A 17,894-nucleotide genomic window follows, 5' to 3' on the forward strand; every position below is an offset into this window, starting at 1 on the left:
TCACCAATTTGAGAACAAAAAACATCATTTCATTGTATTATATAATTAAAAATCATTATAATTATTGACGCATTCATGTGTGAGCATCACTTATAGCTTATATGTCTAATTGATTCTAACTACTTGCTGGGTAGCTTCATCTATAATCCAAAACATTTATTTTTTTATTACATTTTGTATTATTAATGTGAATCTGCAAGGTTACTAGTAACTTAGTCTATATCCTTGACGTTACACTTCCGGGATTGCTCCGGTGTCGCAGGAAATTCCGCTGGATGCATGTATTTTCCGTTTCCTTCCGCTTTCTTTGTGTTGAAATTTGGTGGATTATTGAGGACTATTTTTGACTGCTCCTCAGATCTCTGCATGGTAAATTGAGACAGCTAGCTAGACTATCTGTCCAATCTGAGTTCTCTCTCGTGCACAACTATTTTGCAGCGGCTCTGTGTGGAGCTTAGCGCCGCCCATGGCGATTCTGATTGGTTTTAAAAAATGCCATCCCCAAATGCTATGTGGAGTAGCCAGACCCTCCTTCAGTATGCTTTGGAGGAGGGTCTGGCAAAGCGAGACTACTAGTAACTAAAACGGTCAAATAAATGTAGTGAAGTAACAAGTACATTATTTCTCTCCCTACCACTGTGTGCATATCTGTATGTATTTTATTGTCAAGACCAAAATGTGATCATTTTTATGTAGCCCATAGACTTCTGCCTTAAAATCACAGACTGGCTTGGTAAAGAAAAGGTAAAGGTAATAATCTTCGAATAGTGAGAGCCATATATGGAAGGTTTTTATGATGAAACACCCCATTCATTTCAGTACCATCTTTCGGAATCTCCACTGGTTAAACCTCCTTATAAACTAGCATCTGCCAAGTACATAGATTTAGGTAGAAGCATCTTTCTTTTCATTATTTACTTTATTTATTGTCTCTCTTGTAAAAAAAGAGGGACCAAGTGTGTGCGGATCCAGGCAAAAATACTCATGTGCCAGACATAAAATGCTTCACTGCACACTGTTAGGCTCCAAAGAAATTGCCTTGCAAAAAGAAAAAGTGAAATAAACTGCTTATTTGGAGCCCAACAGTGTGCAGGCATTTCTTTGTGCCCTCTTTTGTTACAGACCCAACAACATTCTCCCATGCTGAATCCATGTATTCAAAACAACACTTCCTCATACCTAAACAGCAGGTCAATTTTCAAAGACTCACAAAACGACACATACGATGGTTCTATTTACTACCGCACAGTGGCGGTTTAATCATGTGACCATAAACATGTGACCGTTCTATTTAACGTAACAGGCGCAGTTTTATACACATAGTAAACGATTAGCTAACAAAAATACTTAGGGTTAGTAAAACATCAAGGATTGGCTTAAAATGAGGCACGTAAACTACTACAATGAAGACGTAACGTGACGCCAAAGACCTCATTGCGTCACCGACTAAGGTCCGTAAAACTCGTAGGTAAAACTCGGTTAATTTCAAAATGACAGTTGACTTTTAGTTTCACATGGGACATAAACCACGGTCTCCTGAGTGAAAGTCCTGTTTCCACGACCCCAACCTACCTCCTTCCACAGAATGTGGTGCTCTTAGACTTTGTCACGTCACTTCCTTGTTTGCTCTTGCGATAATTACCACAGCCACAAAAGGTCGCCGCCTAACAAAAAATTTAATTGTCTGTCTTAGCTGCTTGCATAATTGACCCATGTGGTCGTTTTCTGGGTGAGGACGGGCTGATTCAAAACATATACTTAAATACATTTATTTTAAAAAGTACTGTTCTCTCATACAATCCACTGTTAAGTGCCTTAATTCTGATGGCTTAAACCTTGCAGACTGCATTATCCTTTTGTGCAATGTGGAACATTTCGCCCACATACTCAACAACAAATAATATATTATACACACTCAGCCTGAAATCACTCACATGAAATGAATGGAAACCATCAACATCTCCAGAGACAGAGACATCTAACTTCAGCTCAGTTGATTTCCCTGATGTTCGACGTGTTAAAGTAACAAACTAAGCAGCTGTAAACTTATTTATTCCCTGGATGTTGACCTTTCTAAAGAGCTCTTAACAAGAAAAAAGGAAATCTTGACCTTTGGCAGCGTTTTCAGACATGCTGAGATATTACTGGCTGTCTGCATTAAGCCATCTCCTTCTGTTGTGTGAAGAGCTGGCATGCAGCTGATAACAATAAAAGCTGCATCAATAAATGAGAACCAGAGAGCCATTTTCACCCTCTTTTCTACAGACTCCACATCTAAACAAACCCTTCGGCACTAACAAATCTAAAGGGTAGAAAATCCCATGAGGGGAAGTAACAATTTTTTTTTTATCTATTTGTTGCTATTTTCATTCTATTTCGCAACAAAGGGCCTATAAGAATGAAACATATTTTAAAGGTGAAGCATCCCTACCCCCACAGCACACACACACACACACGCACGCTCGCACGCACGCACGCACGCACACACACACACACACACACACACACACACACACACGATGCTGAAGTGTGAAATGGAAATTTCCTGATCTATGAGCACCTGGTTTCCAAGGGAACCAAGAGAGTAATTTGAGTCAGATTTGCAGTGAAGATGGTGCTGCCTGCTGTACAGTACAGTGGGGACTAATATTACAGCTGAGCGTCATGTTGGAAATGTGACCGGGCGCTTATGGGATTAACTAACAAATATGACTGTCTAAAGACATTGGACATGCGATATATCGCTCCTCTGTAATGTAGTCGGTGTCGGAGTACGAGTCATACTCGAGAGTGAAGTAGTAGCCTTTAGACATAGGGGTAAACTTTTCCTCTGGAACAGCATCAATAAATCATGGACATTCATGAGTGAGATTAAGAATTTATGCCAGCTGGCTTTTGGTCCATGGATAGTAGGGCATTAGCCATTAGTCTCTTTCTATTCAGCCTGTCTTTGTCCACTTCGGCAAATGTGGAGTGTGAGGTTTACACTCAACTGAGGCGAGACAAAGAAAACAAAATGTTGTTTAGATGAAATATTGTGCCCAGCGGATATATTTGCTGATAAGAGATCATCACTGATAAATAGAGGGAAGCACAAAATAGGGAATTGAGGAAATGCTCGAATCAAGACACCTCTACAAACTGTGGAGTGTAAACCAAATCACATCACATACATCAATACATATGACTTCTTAAAAAAACAGTACATAATATTGTGACATGTATTCTCTGTAACAGCCAATCGCTGAATTGAAGAAAACGGAAAAAGCAGAAGAGAGCAGAGTTTAGTTGCTGTTGCTCACATCATGTGTAAATTTAGAATAGCATTGTATAAAGTTATGTTATAGCTCATCTTTAACTCCAGTGGTGTTATCTAACAGAAAAGGAAATGAAAGAGCTCAGGAACATTATCACCTGCAAGTAAAGTTTGTTCTTACACTACCATCACTGGTCACACAGCAATCCTTCCTATATTCCCACTGTTAATATAAAACTATGGATTAGTGCAGCTTTCAACATGTACTTCCTTAAAACGTGTATATACTTATTTGAATAAATAGTAGTAATAATAGTAGTAGTGGTGGTGGTGGTGGTAGCAGTAGTGGTAGCAATAGGATTACAAGTGGCACCACGGATATATTGATAAGGTAAGTAAGAAGAAGTGCATTATGTTGTTCTTTCACAACAAGTCAAAATAATATTAAATGATTTAGACCGCTACCTTTTATACCATTATTTGATTTCACCTGAGAACAAATTATTTATTATCTGAAGAAATGCTTCTTCTCTTCCATGGCTCAGACACTTAAATTCTTCCAGTCAGCTACAGTAATCTGTATGTTGACAATGTTAAATTAAATTACACCCATAATATGTCTCATTTAAAAATACCATAAGTGCCGCACTCATCTTATAGTCAGAGAGGATACATTACCAGACTGGAGAGGGAGGCGCTCCAAGGGATCTATTGTATACCTTATCAGTCTGTGTGTGTGCGTGTGTGTGTGTGTGTGTGTGTGTGTGTGTGTGTGTGTGTGTGTGTGTGTGTGTGTGTGTGTGTGTGTGTGTGTGTCTTCTACATTTGGCTTAGAACCAAGTGGCAATCTCTAACATAGACCTGGATGTTTTAAAACAGGTACATTTATGCATTAAAGTGGACATATAACAATGTACAAACTGACAGAAATGTATAAAAACACACACAACATATAACAACGTACAGTACAAAATATATAACTGCAAATATAGTAGTGCCAAAGCCAAAAGTAAGTTAATAGTAATGTAACAAGACTAACAGGCTAATTCACAAAACAATTGTGCTGTTTTCATAGCCACTAAACCTGCACAAATAAGACAAAAAGAAACAATATAATTCTCAAAGCACCCACAAAGGGTGAAATGCACCCCTAACTGCACTGCAGAGTAAATAGCCTCTCAGTGTGTTTAAATTAGGTAATATATGCAAAGGCCTACGTTTGGCGCAAAATTGGCATTAGCAATTAGCATCTTCAGAGAGTTGCTGGTAACTGAAGCTCATTCATAACACCAACAGCACTAACGGACTAAATTAAATCCCAAATACGGTTTCTCTCGCCCATGCTTAAATTCCTTTTAAGTTTGGAGTTTGGAGGAATACCCCTGCACCTCCTCGGTCAGAACCTCCAGCATGCGGTCTGAAAATGTCTTTTTTTTTTTTCTCTCTGCCATTGTTCTGCCTATTGTGTTCTTGGCGCAAAGGCAACATTTCAGCCTGTTCTCATGAACCATTCATTCAAAAAGTTCCGAAAAGTTAAGCACTGTAATTCGTAAGCATTCCACGTTTTAAAAAAAAATCTGTATTCACTACATTGACGGCTGCTGTATAAGAATGCGACTGGCTGCGAAGGGAGGAGGTCGGGGTGGATAGGTTGGCTTTAACATATAGAACTTTAAAGTTCACTTCCCGGTGAAAACTAAAGCCTTTCACCCAGGAAATGCGTGTTCCTTAGGAGTTTTTTAATCCAAACTACAATCTTTTTCTTAATCTTAACTAGTCATTTTGGTGCCTAACCTTAACTTTCATTGCGGCAAAATGCTCATATTTTGTGGACTAAACTTAACCGTAATGTCCACCAAAACGACCGGCATTTCACGGTGCTTTTCACTGGCTCAAAGTCACCTATTTTCGGGTAACTGAACCACCAACTACCACTGATTCAACGGAGGTCTGTAGCCAGCGTCACAAAGCTCTGTAGCGGCTTAAACAACTAGCAACTGCCGCTGGGCGTCATGGCGCTCGTAGCCAGCCGGCATCACTTGACCACCCAGCGTCACGTGACCAGTTTCAGTGGGCTCTCCTAGTTTCGTAGGATATTATATGTCTTGGTGTGCATGCATTTTCGTATGATATCTTACGGACCCGTTCATGAGAATGCGTTGAACATTCATACTTTGCCACATGGATAACTGCTATCAGACGCAAAAGAAGGGCAGAACTTTATTGCCGTGTTTATGCTTTAATATCATTAGTGCAATTTCTTGTGAATCAGACCTTGAGATGGGACAGATAATGGTTGCAAGAGATGCGTAGTTCATGGTGCTATCAGCGGCCGCAGAACAATCTTTGTGATTTCGCCTATAAGACTCTACAGCCCTGCTACAGTGCTTTGTGGTAAATGCTTCCATCAGCATGCTAACATGCTGGTATGGTATTATGTTTAACATGTTCACTGTCCTACTTCAGTGTGCTAACTAGCACTAAACACAAAGTACAGCTGAGGCTGATCAATTTGTTTTGCAAATACTGTATAGAAATAATACAAATGTTGACCTGATGAAGGGGTCAGATAAAAAGTCAGGGGATCACCAAAACACACAAAAACACATACACACACTTCATCTACAAGAATTTAAATTAAAATATACATACAAATTAAAGCAGCTAAAATTATAGTAAAGGCTGCTTAACAGATAATTTGCTTGACATTCAAAATATTCACTTTTTTAGAATAGATAGAAATATTTCAGCAATTAGAGCAGAGCCGAAAAAACAATTGGTTAAGTGAACATGAGCACTATGCAAAATAATTAAATGATAATACTGCTTTTTAATTTTCTACTGTGGCATGAGAGCAAAATATTTTCCAAAGTCTGTTGCTTATTTGTACAGCAGAACTGTCCTCCAACATTTAGCAGCAGATGGGGGGTGATGGATGTAGATTTTATCTTCCAAGAGTCCTTTTTCCAAAACGGGATCAAGTTTGACAATCTTGAAATGTCACTGTTTAGTGAAGTGATCATTGAGTCACTAATGATGAAGAGGCTTAGTGTGTTGCCATAATTGAAAGTGTGTCCATTTTCTCGGTGACCCTTTCTACAGTTCTTTAAGGAATTGACAAAACAGATTGGAGGAAATCTATCCCCATCTGTGTAGAACAAATACATATTTGATGAAGTATGCTTCAGAGATAAGAAGTGAAAATCTGCGGGAAGAGATCCATAAAAGTGGGAAATGTGAGTGATTCTGACAAAAATGACAAAACGTGGTGTTATCAGTTGATGTTTCTGGGGTTTGTGTGGCTTTTCATTGGTCTTTGCGAGAATGAATGTCGTATTGAGTGTGTGAAACTGGGAGGGAGAAGAGAAAAGTAAAAATGAGGCAGTGTGCTGTAGGGTTGGGCATCGTTTGGATTTGAACAATTCTGATTCCAATTCCGATTCTTCCTTTCGATTCCGGTTGTTATCGATTATCAATTCCGATTCTTTGAGGGGTGGAGTTGAAACGGGTCTTTTTAAATTGAATGTTTCCCTAAACATGTCCCTGAAAGTTAAATCCATTTTGAGTCAAAGGATGATAAGAGAGCTTATTATTCTTTCAGTTTTTTTTCAAATTGAATGGAATCACAGCATTGTCTACCTATCTCATCCATTATATAACACGTCTTTTTATACCGCATGAGTCACATTTGATCCCCTTAGTCTGGATAGGTGCTTGTTTAAAATGACAGTACAGTAGCTCTACCCTACTGCTGGAAATGGGATGAAGTAAAAATGGATGCTAGAGTTGAAAAGCAACGGGTACAGTAATAGAGCAGATATGATCATAACCAACTAACTGAAAGCAACAAAACACTGTGTGATGGCAGTTTCTGTAAGCCTTTAAAGCATCACGATCAGCCACAAAGTGAGGGTGCGCGGTGCTCAACAAAAGAGACTGACAGTGATGCTGTATCTAATAAAGAACAGAGGTGCATTTATTGAGCTTGTAATGACTGTCCTAATAAAGACATCAGCATTTTTAAATGGAGAGGAAGATAAGATAGCTTGAATGAATTGTCCTTATATACTCAGATTCAAAAGCTTGATAAAGAGCCAAGTGCATAAAAACCTCCACTGTCAGCAGCAGTAACATTGCAGCCAAAGGGCTGGAGATCACATGTGCTTCTTAGCTGCACGGTACTTCCTGTGCTCTGATACTCTCGTCTCTTTCCCTCCGTCCCGGCATAATTAAAGAATAGTCGCACAGGCTGGCATTTGCATTTGAAACTGATAGTACCAACGAGCAAGGTCACTGTTGAAGCTACAGCGTCAATGATGGGGGGAGGGGGGCCTTATTTTCCGAGCTCCCCATTCTACAGGAAATAGTTGCTGTTTGTACAAACTGTGCACACTGAAAAAGATAAAAGAGGAGCGAATAAAGATGTTAAAGGTGAAATGTTTCCGGCATGTTCATAATGATAACTGTGTATCATGTTGTGTATTACAGCTTGTGCATATGTGCATAATAACATATGTTATGCAACTAATTTATTGTCAAGATGTTATCACTTCGCAGGGGCGCCGCCAGGAATTTTGGGCCCCATGACAAAAAAAATAAAATTGGGCCTCCTGTGCACAGCTGTTGTCACCACATCTCTAGGACCTAACTGTCCCATCAAAAGCTTTACATAACTCTAATTAAAGGCTTGCAACTGTCTTGCTTATTGTAGTTCAATACTAGTGCTAGAATTTGACAAAATGGAAAATTCTCTTAATAAAATTAATTATTATTATAATTATTAATGAAAGACAGAGAAATCCCCACAGACTCCCTGCAATGATGCTAACTGGCATGTCATTGAACACAATGTTGGTCACCTTCTTCACTGGGACAGGGAGGGGCTCAGTTAGGGGGAGACTGGGGTGCTGCTGACTCATCTGTTGTTAAGTCTGCTAAAAGGGGCAGGGACAATGATTTAATATGAATAACTTGCTAAATGTTTTCCTGCACTGATTAAATGGTGATTAAATGTAGGCTTATTTCACTATGGACATTAAGCCAACAGGTTAATACCACTCACAGACTTTAGGCTACCCACCTTTCTTGGTGAAAAACTGGGTTACAGTTTGACACCCTTTCCTTTGTCTTTCCTCTCTCTCTTTTCTCTCTTTCCTTTTTTGAAAACCAGATTTTGATTTAACGTTACTTGGCAACACTGTGGTCACTGTTGTTCTGCCACTGCAACTAAACACCGTCACTGAGTGCGCTACGGCAGGACCAAACCATTTCATGCAGATACAGGGGGGTGGGTGGTCGGTCTATATGGATGTTTGCTTTTTGGTCAATAGGTTTTATTATTATATTTGAAATATGTATACTGAATGATGATGGTTTAATAATTTTAAATTAGTTTTTACCTATTTTTTGCGGCCCCTGTCATGGGCCCTTGGAATTGTCCTAACTTTTCCCCCCTATACGGCGCCCCTGTCACTTCGTACAAGAGTTTATCTCTGTGAAGCACCTTTCTACCTAAATTATGGTTTCACTGCCACCGTCACACACCGTTTTTTTCTTCTTTTGGCTCTGCAAACTTCTATCTTTGGTTCAGAAACAAAAATGAAAATTTGTCCCTGAAACCAAACAAAAAAGAAACCACTGTATCGAAAGACCAGTAGCTGTTCAACGCTTTACAAAGTCAAGTTGTTCACGAAAACAGGACACCACACAGGCTGCCTTGGTAGAGCTGAGGTTACAATAGGGGCTCATTCAATATTAAGGCAGAAGTTCAAATATTTCTAGCCAGAACATTTTAAAAAGTCGAACAGAAACATGGATACAATTTTACCAAGAAAGCGCACGGAACTATGTGAGCACAGACTTAAACAGCAGCTCGTCTTAAGTCCTACCTGATCTTGCTGCTGAGCCGCTTTCACTGGCCCGTTCGCGTCTTTTCCAGAAGTCATGATGGTAAATAAAGAGGGGAGAGAGGAAGGAGGGAAGAAGAAGAAGAAGAGCGCGCGTCGGCGTCCGCTGTTGACAGGTGCAGAATAATGAAGCGGAGATGCAGACAGAGAGAGAGAGAGAGAGAGAGAGAGAGAGAGAGAGAGAGAGAGAGAGAGAGAGAGAGAGAGAGAGAGAGAGAGAGAGAGAGGCGTACAAAGTGTTCATGGATTTCAAGTGATTTGCCAGAGTAATGAAGAGACCGTGGGTGAACACAGCGCAGGGTTCAGCTGATGTAGGAAACTGTGGACGGCTGCGATGTGGGAGGTTTGGTTTGACTTTCATAGTGATATTGTCATCATCCACAGCTCAATGGGCTCCTAAAACTCACACCTACAGCCTATTTGCGATATTTAGAACTGAGACGCACTTATTTAGACAATCGACAGCATGATTAAACATCCTTTAAACAGTAAAAAAAAACATTGCAACTGGGTGCTATCAAGCTCTTTTTTTCATCATTCTCTAAAGAAATGTGTAGGCCTATTACATTTTTACATCAACGTGAAACTACAATAATTACACAAAAATAGAAGCCGCAAAAGAAGCAAACATTTAAGTGAAATTACTTTAACAACATTTAGCAGTTCCAGGTGGTGCAAAAGTCTTCTCAGCAGTCCAATCTGAAACTGCAACCATTTACATTTCTGTTTTTTTTTCTGCTCTCTCCACTGTAATATAAAGAAGCTCAAGGTTTTGTCCTTCCACCTGGACCTACAGTATATTTAGTTGCAGACACCACTTTCCTCTGCTCAGCTCCGAGCTCGCAGCAACTGGTAATATGGAGACCTGTCAGTTCGGATCAGATCACAGTGGGCACTCATTACTGGCAAGTCCATTACATAGGAAATGGAAACAGGAATCAATGCAAGAAGAACAAAATACTTTAAGGCATCAGTGGATTTCTTTTTGGGGGTGATTTTTAGTATTGTCTTGCTTAAGTTAAGAGTACATTCATGACTGACACTGCTCTGTGCATTACAGTTTAGGGAGGAGGAAAGATTTGCATATCTATACCCATAAAAATCATATTCAGTCCACTATATTCTTTATGCCAATGCTGCTGTATTGTCTGCCAATAAAACAAAGGGCTGCTACTGCTGGCCTAGCTCTTGAGAAGCAGTGCTACCGTCCTCCCACATTGAGCAGAAATAATTCCAGTTGCTTTGTGCTGTAACTCTCTCACCGTGTGTCACATCTCTGTGCACACACAATCCACATTCTTGTTAGCACAGCTTGTCTGCCTATTTGTGCTGCACGCACATGCACACACATGCACACACACACACACACACACACACACACACACACACACACACACACGCAGCCCTCTCGTTCGTCACTGCAGAACTCCTGGCCTTTTGAACCAGTCATCTGTTGGAGGGAAGGAACTGAACAATCTCAGATGAGAAAGAAATAATCTTTGTGATGTGAGTGAACGGCAGAGAGAAGAATGTGTTTGGCATCAGTACGAGGAAAAGATGTCCTTGTTACGATAATGCATAGCATTGCCTTTATTATCATCTTAAGAGGTAATTCTTGTTTTCACAGACAGCATAGTGATAGCATTCTATCTCAGCCACTTGCAGATCTAATAATGAACAGGAATTAACAAAGCAGACTCTGAACTTCAAAGTAAAATTCTCCATTTGTCTTCAATTCACAAGTGTGTGTAATGGTTATATAACAGTAAATCATGAAACCTTTTGATTGCTCAGGAAACAGGAAATGTGCACTCTAGCTTATTCTCAGATCACACCATCGTTCATTACTTACTTTGAAATTATGAACATGAAGACATAAGTGCTGCCACATTCCTAGTCATTAGTCAAAAGTATATTAAATGTTATCATCCCAGGTTGCCCAAGGAAAAATACTAACTTGATTATAATTACATTATGGAGGATTTTGTTCTTCTTCTTTGTCGAAATGTTTCATCAGTTTGTTCAAAACATCTGTGCTCTCATATTCTGAACATCACCATCACTGTTAGAGTAACAAGTGTACTTATAACAAAGTGAACTACGAGCTCAATCTGATGTATCGTGCATATTTAAGAAATACATCATGTTTATCTTTACAATACATTTTTAAGTAATTTAAAAAGTAGTAACAAACAGAGATGCCCTACGTACAGACACCCATGTAAGTACAGATGCACCGATCCATTGTGCCAGGTTGGTATCTGCACCAATAACAGATATTATTAAGTGAAGCTGGTGTTGCCGTGACAGACTGATCTACAGTATATTGAATACAGTTTCTTCATCAATATAATTAAAAATAACCCCTAGTTTCCACTGTCAGTTACATTCATTCAGTCACTAGGGGACACTTACTCAGTTTTTAACGTCACAACAATCCCTGTCCTCGTAATAACTCCCTTGCAGTGACGTATACAGATTTAAAATTTGAGAAAACAAGAGCACTGGTATCGGATCAGATATCCTGAGCTGAGGTATTAAAATCAGTACCAGAGAGAAAAAGTCAGATGTGTGCATCACTACCTGTAAATATAGTAGATTATACGCCCATGGAATAGCACAATCAAAATAACAGAGAATTAACACTAACACATAAAAGATTATAGATAAGACAATGCAGCATATTCCATCACCAACAGTGGTCTCAACTCTAGTTAGCCCAATTCTGTGGTACCTCTGAGCATTACAGGGTCAGGATCAAAGGGGAAAAAGAAAGGAAGAATAGAAAGGAATGATTGAATAGAAAGAAAATAAACAAACCGATAACCAAATAGAAAGAAATATAGAAAGAAAGTAAGTGGATGCAAAGATAACATTTCCCAATGTTTCAGATGAAACACACACATTTCGGTGGCAGGACGATTCTGACAGTGGACTTTAAAAAGGCCATACAGCGTACCAAACAACATTTGGTATGCTGTCACTGCACATATCCACACATGGCCTGAGGGAGCTGCATGGCAAGCTCACTGCCAGGACTCATTTCAGCACCACTGCTGTGGACAGCTCCACTGACACATGAGCAGCGAGCCTTTCACCAAAATACATTCAAATAATAATTTAAAATAAATAAATAATTTAATTTGAATATAAAGCATTTGTAATTGGGTCTGTTCTGCATTGATAGCACAATAAATAAGAACAACAGTCTATAAATCAAATTAATGTCATAATTTAAGATCACAGTTTAATCCTAAAATGTGTGACAGTCTCTCTCCTCTCCCTATTATCTGTTGACACATATACTGTATGTGCTTTCCGCAGTCGCTTAGTGACAGATTATACTCACCTCGCTGCCAGAGAATGTGAGCTCCTGGCAATTAGCCGCACAGAAGTTTGAACAATGAGAGGTGAAAGGCAACAGGACAGCATTTACAAGATAAACACTGCATTAAACAAAAAGCAAACTTGAGGAGCACTTACGAGTCCAGCCAAGCTCTAGTAAATGAAGAGAAGAAACTTAAACACAATGAGGGGTTCAACAATTGATCATTACAACACATTACACATAGGTTACTGGAAACAACAACAAAAAAGGAAACAGCAGATTGTAATTGGAGAAGTAAAAGAAAATGCAGCCATGTGGGCTCAGAGCGAGCCAGCAGATCCTTTAAACCACATTTTTATCAGCTAATTGACATCATTTTCAGTGGTTTATGTGCTGCTTGAGACAGCATCTCTAGGCAGCCCTGTCAAATAAATCCAAAGCCCTCTAACAAGCACTTTGCACCAGGCAATGAATGTGCAGTGTTGTTGAAGTTATCGACAGCGTCTTTTGTTATTTCTTTCTGTCTAGGGGACCAACAAACAGTCATGTATTTAGCTGTCAGTAAACAATGTGAAAGTCTTCAACTGCATACTAGCTCCCCCCAGTGATCACTAGTTGCCTGACATCTTTATACTGGTCAAAAATAAATAAATATTCCTCAAATTTCTCTCAGGACAATTCCTCTTTTAATTGTTTTTACACCAGGGCTTGTGTTTATTTTATTACAAAAACACAGACACAGATTAGAGTTTATTAAGAAGAAATTAACATGGGGACTGGTGGGGACCATGCAGTTAATAAAAATGCAAATCATTTCACTTGAATAAAGTAAACAGGAAAGGTTTTCTTTTATGAAGGAGATTGTGGTTAGAGAATATAAAAGTCTGAATCCCCGACCAGCTCTGCCTGAAGTCGTGGCCATCAGTCTGTCGGTTCAAACTGAAGATAAAGAGAAAAAGAGTACGAGAGAAATGAGGACGCCTAACAAAGGCCTGGACAATTTTGTTTGATAACCGATCATTATCAGCCGCGCTCTCTCCTCAGACAGCAGAGCAGAAAGCCTCACACAGCCACAGCGACTTCAAAACACCAATGCCAGGCAACACACCATTATCCACCATGTTTTTGTATAAATGCATCCCTGAGGCTTTTTCCAGCATACAGACAGCACGATGATAAACATAATATCATCAACACGTGCAATCTAGTGCAATGCACCTGTGCAAAGCTTATAATTTTCACATTTAGTCTAAGGGGTGTGTAGTTTTTTGCTTTTGTAGTGGTGTTTCAGGAACAAATGTTTTTTTATTTGACTTCTAATGGTCAATATCATGCACTGACAGTCAGCATGTTTAAATTTGACCTTTTCCATTTATAGTATTTAGTGTATTTTATACAGAGGAACACCTCTTAGCAGAGCTACAATTGAGGACACTGAAGTCATTTTCTCAGTATTTTGTCTGGGATTTTAGGGATTTTAGCAGCCTAGGACAAATATACACTACGATTTTAAGTATTCAGCATCTCCCCACCAGAATTTCATTACTGGCAGTGTGGAGAAGGCTCTGAAACAGCATTAAACCAATAAAATATAATTAAGCAGTTTAAAGTTAGAATCCTTGGCATTTTTCTGCTATACTTATCCAATGTATTTACATTCCGCAATAAGTTTTCCATATTGTAGTTTTATTTGGTAATAGCGGAGTCCGCCATTCCCTAATTCCTAAACTTGAAGGGGCTTTTATTGTGAAGCAGCTACCGGAAACCCAACATATTTGTCATTGTGGTTAGTGCTAACCAGTCATAAAACATGACAAAAATAATTAAAACATTGTACACTAAAGTTTCTGAAGGGGGAGGTATGTACTAGGATATGTGTTAGGGGGACTGACCGCAGTATTTTAAATACATTGGCTACAGCCCTACCTCTCATACAGCATACCACTAAAATGATGCAAATGAAACTCTGGAATATTAATAAATGAAACTAAAACAGCATGACTGTAATATTAAATTGTTCTCATGCCAAATGCCAATACAATCCTATCAATCAATGATGGCTGCTGATTTAGGAGCAAGCTGTTTCCATTCAGCCGTGCTGCCAACAGTCAGCCCAGCCAACTCAATCATCAGTCACGTCCCTTTCAACCTCTGGCCCGCCGTGACACCTTCACATTCAGCTGTTCGTCTAGCAGCACACCCCCCCTCACATAGTGTAAACACTGCTGCATGCATCTCCACTCCCCGTCTGCTGAGCTGTGGCTGTAAATCACAGGTTAAGGATAGAGCCGGTGTGTGGGCCTCGCTTCAGAGTTCATCACAGATCATTACTGTACTTCAAGGTAATCAATTGTACCCTGACAAAACATGCTTACGTGTGTTGCAGAGAGACAAAAGGCAGAAAAGTTTTCAGATTGCAGGCAAAGGTAGGTTTTCACTGTCTGGACATTACAGAGGGGTAATTACCAAGTCTTTAATCAGACTAATTATTGTTCTTTTACCAAGAAAGTACTTTCAGGGGGAAACAATTAATGTACCACACACACACACACACACACACACACACACACACACATACACACGCACGCACACACACGTGCACACACACACCCACACACACACACACATATAAAAAATGACATTATTTTTGTCTAGCCTCTGAACCTCACTCCTTGATCCACATCAATAGTTTTTGTGGGCAGGGTGCCCCAGTGGTCACCTTGCTCGTTAAGTAATAACAACAGAACCAGTTGGTTCACATTACTCAATGACACAAAGCCTGTGTTTGTTTTGTATTACATACTGTACATCCTTACTTCTTTTTTTACTTCTTTTTTCTCTCCCTTTGACTAGTATTACCTCTCCCTTTTACTCTCTCTCCCCTTTATGTCTTTTAAACAAGAAGCCCAGCCACTCACCCAGATATACACACAGAAAATAATGTAAGCCAAACATGCCTGCTACCTTTTCTTTTTTGTGCTCTTTTGTGCTTTTTTGTTTTGTTAGTTTGGTCAGTTCCCCCTTTTGTCTTGTACTGTGTCATGTGTCTTCACATTGATTATTTGTATTGCATAAGACTTGAAACAATGCTGATTACTTTCAAATCTAAGCCAAAGACCCACATTTTTACAATGGCTTTTAATTAACTTTCTATGTTTGTATTATGTATTCTCCGGGAACCATCACCTTATCGTGGTGGAGAGGTTTGTGTGTCCCTATGAACCTGAGGGCTGTGTTGTCTGGAGCTTTGTGCTCCTGGTAGGGTCTCCCAAGGCAAAGTGGTCTCAGGTGAGGGGCCAGACAAAGAATGGTTCAAAAATCCTATGAAAAATCGAGGAAGGGATGAAGTGACCCTGCCCGGAGGAAGCCCGGGGCCCCCGTCTGGAGCCAGGCCCAGATGGAGGGCTCGTCAGCGAGCGTCTGGTGGCCGGGTTTGCCACGGAGCCCGGTCGGGCACAGCCCGAAAAAGCTACGTGGCAGACATCCCTCCATCCCATGGGCCCACCACCTGTGGGAGGAACCGCTGGGGTCGGGTGCGCTGCCACATGGGTGGCAGTGAAGGTCAGGGGCCTCGACGGACCAGACCCGGGCAGCAGAGGCTGGCTCTGGGGACGTGGAATGTCACCTCTCTGTGGGGGAAGGAGCCGGAACTTGTGTGGGAGGTGGAGCACTACCGGTTAGATCTGGTGGGGCTTACCTCTACGCACAGTCTTGGTTCTGGAACCATACTCCTGGATAGGGGTTGGACTCTTTTCTTCTCCGGAGTTGCCCAGGGTGTGAGGCGCCGGGCGGGTGTGGGGATACTCACAAGCCCCCGGCTGAGCGCCGCTACGTTGGAGTTTAACCCGGTGGACGAGAGGGTCGCCTCCCTACGCCTGCGGGTTGTGGGGGGGAAAACTCTGACTGTTGTTTGTGCATATGCACCAAACAAGAGTTCAGAGTATTCGGCCTTCTTGGAGACTTTGAGTGGAGTCCTGCATGGGGCTCCAGTCGGGGACTCCATAGTTCTGCTGGGGGACTTCAACGCGCACGTGGGTAATGATGGAGACACATGGAGAGGCGTGATTGGGAGGAACGGCCTCCCTGATCTAAACCAGAGTGGTTGTTTGTTGTTGGACTTCTGTGCTAGTCATGGATCGTCTATAACGAACACCATGTTCGAACATAGGGATGCTCATAAGTGTACTTGGTACCAGAGCACCCTAGGCCAAAGGTCAATGATCGATTTTATAATCGTTTCATCGGATCTGAGGCCATATGTTTTGGACACTAGGGTGAAGAGAGGGGCGGAGCTGTCAACCGATCACCATCTGGTGGTGAGTTGGGTCAGGGGGTGGGGGAAGACTCTGGACAGACCTGGTAAGCCCAAACGGGTAGTGCAGGTAAATTGGGATTGTCTGGAGGAGGCCCCTGTCCGACAGACTTTCAACTCACACCTCCGGCGGAGCTTTTCGTGCATCCCTGTGGAGGCTGGGGGCATTGAACCCGAGTGGACAATGTTCAAAGTTTCCTTTGCTGAAGCTGCGGTGAGGAGCTGTGGTCTTGGGGTCTTAGGTGCCTCAAGGGGCGGTAACCCACGAACACCGTGGTGGACACCGGTGGTCAGGGAAGCCGTCCGACTGAAGAAGGAGTCTTTCCGGGATATGTTATCCCAGACGACTCCGGAGGCAGTTGCAAGGTACCGAAGGGCCCGAAGGGCTGCAGCCGCTGCCATGAAAGAGGCAAAGCAGCGTGTGTGGGAGAAGTTCGGAGAAGACATGGAGAAGGACTTTCGGTCGCACCAAGGTACTTCTGGAAAACCGTTAGGAGGGGGAAGCGGGGAACCATCCAAGCTGTGGATCCAAGCTGTGTACAGTAAGGATGGGACGCTGTTGACCTCAACTAAGGAGGTAATAGGGCGGTGGAAGGAGCATTTTGAGGAACTCCTAAATCCGACTACTACGCCCTCTATGGTAGAGGCAGAGCTGGAGGATGAGGGGGGATTGGCATCAATTTCCCTGGTGGAGGTTGCTGAGGTAGGTAAACAACTCCACAGTGGCAAAGCCCCAGGAATTGATGAGATCCGTCCAGAAATGCTTAAAGCTCTGGGTGTGGAGGGGTTGTCTTGGTTGACACGCCTCTTCAACATTGCGTGGAAGTCTGGGACGGTGCCTAAGGAGTGGCAGACCGGGGTGGTGGTTCCCCTTTTTAAAAAGGGGGACCAGAGGGTGTGTGCCAATTACAGGGGTATCACACTTCTCAGCCTCCGGGTTCTCGGCAGTAAGTCGGACTCGTTTCAGGTGAGAGTTGGCCTCCGCCAGGGCTGCGCTTTGTCACCAATCCTGTTTGTAGTATTTATGGACAGGATATCGAGGCGTAGTCGGGGTGGAGAGGGGTTGCAGTTCGGTGGGCTGGGGATCTCATC

At 41.5% G+C, this 17,894-nt stretch overlaps 1 protein-coding gene across 2 annotated transcripts in view; it reads right to left on the reverse strand.

Moving 5' to 3' along the window:
* Positions 1 to 17,894, reverse strand: part of LOC144526981 (A-type potassium channel modulatory protein DPP6-like) — a 73,773-nt gene that overhangs the window by 34,662 nt on the left and 21,217 nt on the right. Inside the window, exon 1 of one of the 2 annotated variants that reach the window (XM_078264759.1) lies at positions 9,145 to 9,299. The exons of the other annotated variant lie outside the window; for it this stretch is intronic. Within the exon in view, the coding sequence (XP_078120885.1) occupies positions 9,145 to 9,201 (57 nt within the window). The 5' untranslated portion in view covers positions 9,202 to 9,299. Of the gene's footprint in view, positions 1 to 9,144; positions 9,300 to 17,894 lie in introns of those variants that run through there. 2 annotated transcript variants of the gene reach the window in all.

The sequence above is a fragment of the Sander vitreus genome, chromosome 12 (genome assembly GCF_031162955.1).
Source record: "Sander vitreus isolate 19-12246 chromosome 12, sanVit1, whole genome shotgun sequence".
NCBI classification, from domain to species: Eukaryota; Metazoa; Chordata; class Actinopteri; order Perciformes; family Percidae; genus Sander; species Sander vitreus.